Consider the following 4,220-nt stretch of genomic DNA (forward strand, 5'->3'; position numbering starts at 1 on the left):
TACTGCAGACTGGGACCTGTCCTCGGCAGAGGAGGTGGCCACGCAGCCAGGTGAGAACCGACCACAGCCCTTGTGATTGCAAAAACAGCCTCACAAATTGCTAAGTTCGATGGATAACTCGATGTTAGGGTCAGGGCTATACGGATCATTACGTTAAATGCACCCATTCGCTTCCCCCTTGGCACAACACATTTGACAACGTAGTCCACATTTAAGCTGGACATTAGAAATTCTAAGAGGTCAAAAGGCTTTCACTGAGCAGTAACGAGCTGTACGCCCCCAGCCTTACAGGGAAAGGGCAGCACACGAACACAAGCATTCCTTCTACTCAAAAAATAAAAAAAGGGTGACTAAAATGTTATTGTACCTCATAGTCGTTTGGGAAGGGATCTCTGAATTTGTTGCTGGGTGTTGGGATTGGTGGAAACAGTTTACTCCATACGTGGTTTCTGCAAAAAACAGTAGTGGCGGGATGTGAAAGAATCGCTTTTTCTGACGGATGACGTACCCAACAAGCAGCACGTGTTTCGCCCCACGAGAAGACGTATCTCCTCGCACCGCCAGCCCTCCTGCACCCCTCCCACTCAGCCATTGGCATCTGACAGCAGCAGGAGGTTCAAAAAGGGTCAAAGTAATGATAACGGTGCACCAGCGACAGCCCGAGGCCTGGGCAGGTGTGCCGTTCCTCGGAGGACACTTCTGGACCCTGGGGACACGGGGATGACACAGAGGAGGTGGGCTGAGGCTCTCTCCCCTCGGCCTCTCCCATCGCAGCTGCAGCAGAGAGCTGGGCGAGAAGGTCTGATCCGACGGGGCACTGCCGTGGCCTTTAACCGCCAGCAACAGGCCTGTCTTGGCGAGAAATTAATTGCTCTGATCTGTCTGTTCACGCTCATGTTCTTCCCAAGGGCTGCGTTGTCATGTACCTTGTTTGGACAGTCAAGACAGGCTGCCTCTTGCTCAGACTTTGGTTTCTGGACATAATCTGCCTGCGTCTCGTGGTAGGAGAGCAACCGCAAATAATTGTGTGCCGAGGGAGCAAGGAGATGGGAAGGAACGGGACAGAGATGGCTGACAGTAAACGGTTCTGCTTAGCGGTGTAATAACTCATCCTGCTAACGCCGTTTGAGATACGCCTTCCCTGCCTGAAGCTCTTTAGTCCGGTTCAAGCATACAGGCATATGTATTTTTGTGATAGCAAGTGCTGCACAGTGAATTTTTTCTTGTCTTTGATATATCCCAGAGTACAAACTTCACATTTCAATCGCCCAGACGCATTCACTGGCTCTACCCCTGGATAGCACGATGTCCAAATAGGGCCAGATTTTAATGGGAACTTGGCCTGAGTGAAGATTATAGTGTTTAGCCCAGAATTTAGTATCTGGTGCCCGTTCTGTGGGGCAAGGCTGACATCCACGAAGCAGAGACGTGGCCAAGGTGTGGAGCCTGTGCTGCCGGGACCAAGGGCAGATCTCCTCCTCTGCCCCGTTTATTTTGTGACAGTTCTCCTGGCTGACGTCTGGTTTGTTCGGTGCTTATGTTCTTACGATTATTCTTCTTCCAAAAGCTTTCTGAGTTCTGTCAAGTTTTCTTTTATCCTATTATTCCTTCTCACCAGGGAGGAGAGGAGGAATAATATTTTCTGACTATCAGTTTGGAGCTAAACCCTCCTGGCTGAGCTGCTGCTGCTGCTGCCTTGAAGGAGACATTGATGCTTAACTCATTGTTAGGCGAAGGGAAGGGCCATACCACTGCCCACACAACAGACCTGACCGAGCAAGCTACGGGATGTCTCCCCCTTGCTGCACGTGGTCGAGGGTTTGTGATGGAAGTGGGAATATGGGGAGGAAAAGCAGGGTGTACGTGAGTTCGGAGACATTTGTTGAAATGCTGAACACAATCCAACCATGGCTGGCTGCAGAGGACAAGTCGGGCTGTGCGGCCACCACCAACAGAGTGGGACAGTAAGGTGGCTGCTGGGGTAACTCAGGACTGGGTCCAGTTGAGAGCCAATATTAACACTCCAGTGCGTGGCATCATCTCTACTCATCCCAGCTTTCCTGCTAAGGGTTAGGTCTTTGTGACCATACCCGAGTCAGTTTTGCAAACACTATTGTCTTCACGGCTCTTGCACTCCCTTGGATCTCCCAAGCCTTTCAGGAGGAAGACCCTGGAGGCTACACAATTTCACCTGCATCTTACTTCAGCTCCGAGTGTGGTTTTGATTTATGCTGTTGCTGTGCAATGTAACCAACAAGATTTGGGTTTGTTTGGAATTGGCGCGTTTCTAGTTGTGCTGTTTGTCAATGAAAGATTTTGATGGAGCCATATCAAAATTATTTATTGAGTCGGCAAAAAAGCGTAAGTAAGTTACTCGTCGCTTCTGGAATAGAAACACTTAAGGAGGGGTGCACAAAGGCCCAACAGAAATGGGGCAGAAGCACACGTGTTTGTGGGGGCTGCGTGCCCCTCAGATGCAAGAGCCTTTGCAGTGAGGCGTTGGTGGGGGCGGTGAGAGTGATGCCCTCAGAACGGTCCTGTTCTTTTTTGGAGGACACTGAAAAGTTGGAGTTATGTGATTAAATCCCTTGTCACAAAAGATGTTCCAGATATCTCTGCTTGTCTCTACACAGGTTAGAGCACGGCCCTTTCCACTAACGCTACTTGGACCTTCAGGCTTTGGAGACACCCCACGGGACCCTTGTGCCTTAACTCAGCATTTCAGGGTCTCCAGTTACTGTGCTGTGTCTGTCTTTCTGAAATTTGCCACTTTTCCCACAGGCTGTGACATGAAAAGGCTGCAGAAAAATAAAGATAAATAAGTAGGAGAACAAGTTCTTCTTTCCCTCTTCTAACCTCAACGGTGAGATTGATAAAATATTTGTTTTCACAGTACGTTAGAGTGACTTTTCTAGTGTCTTGCCTCCCCTGAGATTCCCCGCGACATTTTCCAAACAACTTCCCTGTAGCGGGTGGCTGGTGACTGCTGGTCGGGGACTGGAGTGGGGTGCCGAAGAGGGAGGGGGACCTGGCGGAGGTCAGGACAACCACCTTGATTTCAGGGTACGTCCTCATGTCAAGTAAGTGCCGAGCAGCTGGGAGCAAGTTGTTAACTACATCCTCCTGTGGGCTTACCTCCAGGAGAAAATGTTATTCCAGGGCACAGTCTAACGAAGCACAGAAGGTGCTCATTCATAAAGACAGAGGGCAAACTAGGGAAACATTCCACTGCGCTTTTTATCAGGACAGTGGCCCCATCACCTACTGCAAGTAAGTGAAGGGAAAAGACTATCTAAACAGTCCCAAAGGGCTACTTTGCCTTGTAGCATTTCTCCCAAACGGTGGTCTGTATCTCCGATGCCTGCAGTCACCGGGAAGTACACCGAAAAATTTATAGAACTCTCTGCTATAATGAAATTCCTTATAATGGCTTCAAATCGTATGAACTTTGAAACAGTTCTGTGCCTTGAATTGCATGGTACACTTCATGAATTTTCAAGAGCAGTAAAAACTCAGAGTACCACTGAAACTGTGGTACTCTAGGGAACCTGTTCTATTTTTCTTTTTTTAATATCTGCAGATACAACAAATGAGCAGGCTAAGCACTGCGTTTCATCTTCTTACACTTCCCAGCTCCTCCCAGGGCAGGCTGGGGGATTAGAGAAGTGGCAAGGACACTGAGCAAGAAGCAGCTTGGGAAGGGTGGAGTAAAGCTAGCAACTTCATGAAATTCAGTGCAGCAGGCAGATAAAATTTTAATCACTTTGGCAAAGATGGAATGTAGTGAGCCTTTGGGTGCTAGGGAATTATATACTAGCCAGGCAGAAAGAAACTCCAAGAAGCAACCAATGTAGCATCAAGCAGCTGAACCTGGAAAAGTTAGCTTAAATTTGCCTAATGTATTAAAGTTAATACATAAAATGCATTAGTACAGCATCTTCAAGCTGGTCCTTGAGTAGAAGTCTTCCCCTATACCTATTTCTCCCCCTGTATCTGTTTCAGGATCTCCGCAGGGGGTAACTGCATAATATCCAAATACTTGCAGAACTCCACAGGAAAACATGGAGCGGTATGACTGCTGCTAACTGGTGTTGGAGTTTTTCTGTCCCAAAGAGAGAGGAGGGAGCTGATGAAGATGATGCCAGAGCAGTGGAGGACCCACAGCTGTAAGGACAGGTCAATCCGTAAAAGAATGAGTGATGTGATGTGAGTAAGAGCGG

At 48.4% G+C, this 4,220-nt stretch overlaps 1 protein-coding gene across 1 annotated transcript in view; it reads right to left on the reverse strand.

The window, feature by feature from the left end:
• Positions 1–367: 367 nt before the first annotated feature.
• The window catches only part of IL5RA (interleukin 5 receptor, alpha), a gene marked incomplete at its 3' end in the record, with an annotated part of 13,631 nt that continues 9,778 nt past the window's right edge, over positions 368–4,220 (reverse strand). The window contains exons 9-10 of the mRNA XM_009709036.1: positions 509–852; positions 368–449 (exon numbers count right to left, since the gene is read on the reverse strand). Of these exons, the coding sequence (XP_009707338.1) occupies positions 368–449; positions 509–852 (426 nt within the window). The remainder of the gene's footprint in view (positions 450–508; positions 853–4,220) is intronic.

The sequence above is a fragment of the Cariama cristata genome, unplaced genomic scaffold, assembly GCF_000690535.1.
Source record: "Cariama cristata isolate BGI_N322 unplaced genomic scaffold, ASM69053v1 scaffold17090, whole genome shotgun sequence".
Lineage (NCBI taxonomy): Eukaryota > Metazoa > Chordata > Aves > Cariamiformes > Cariamidae > Cariama > Cariama cristata.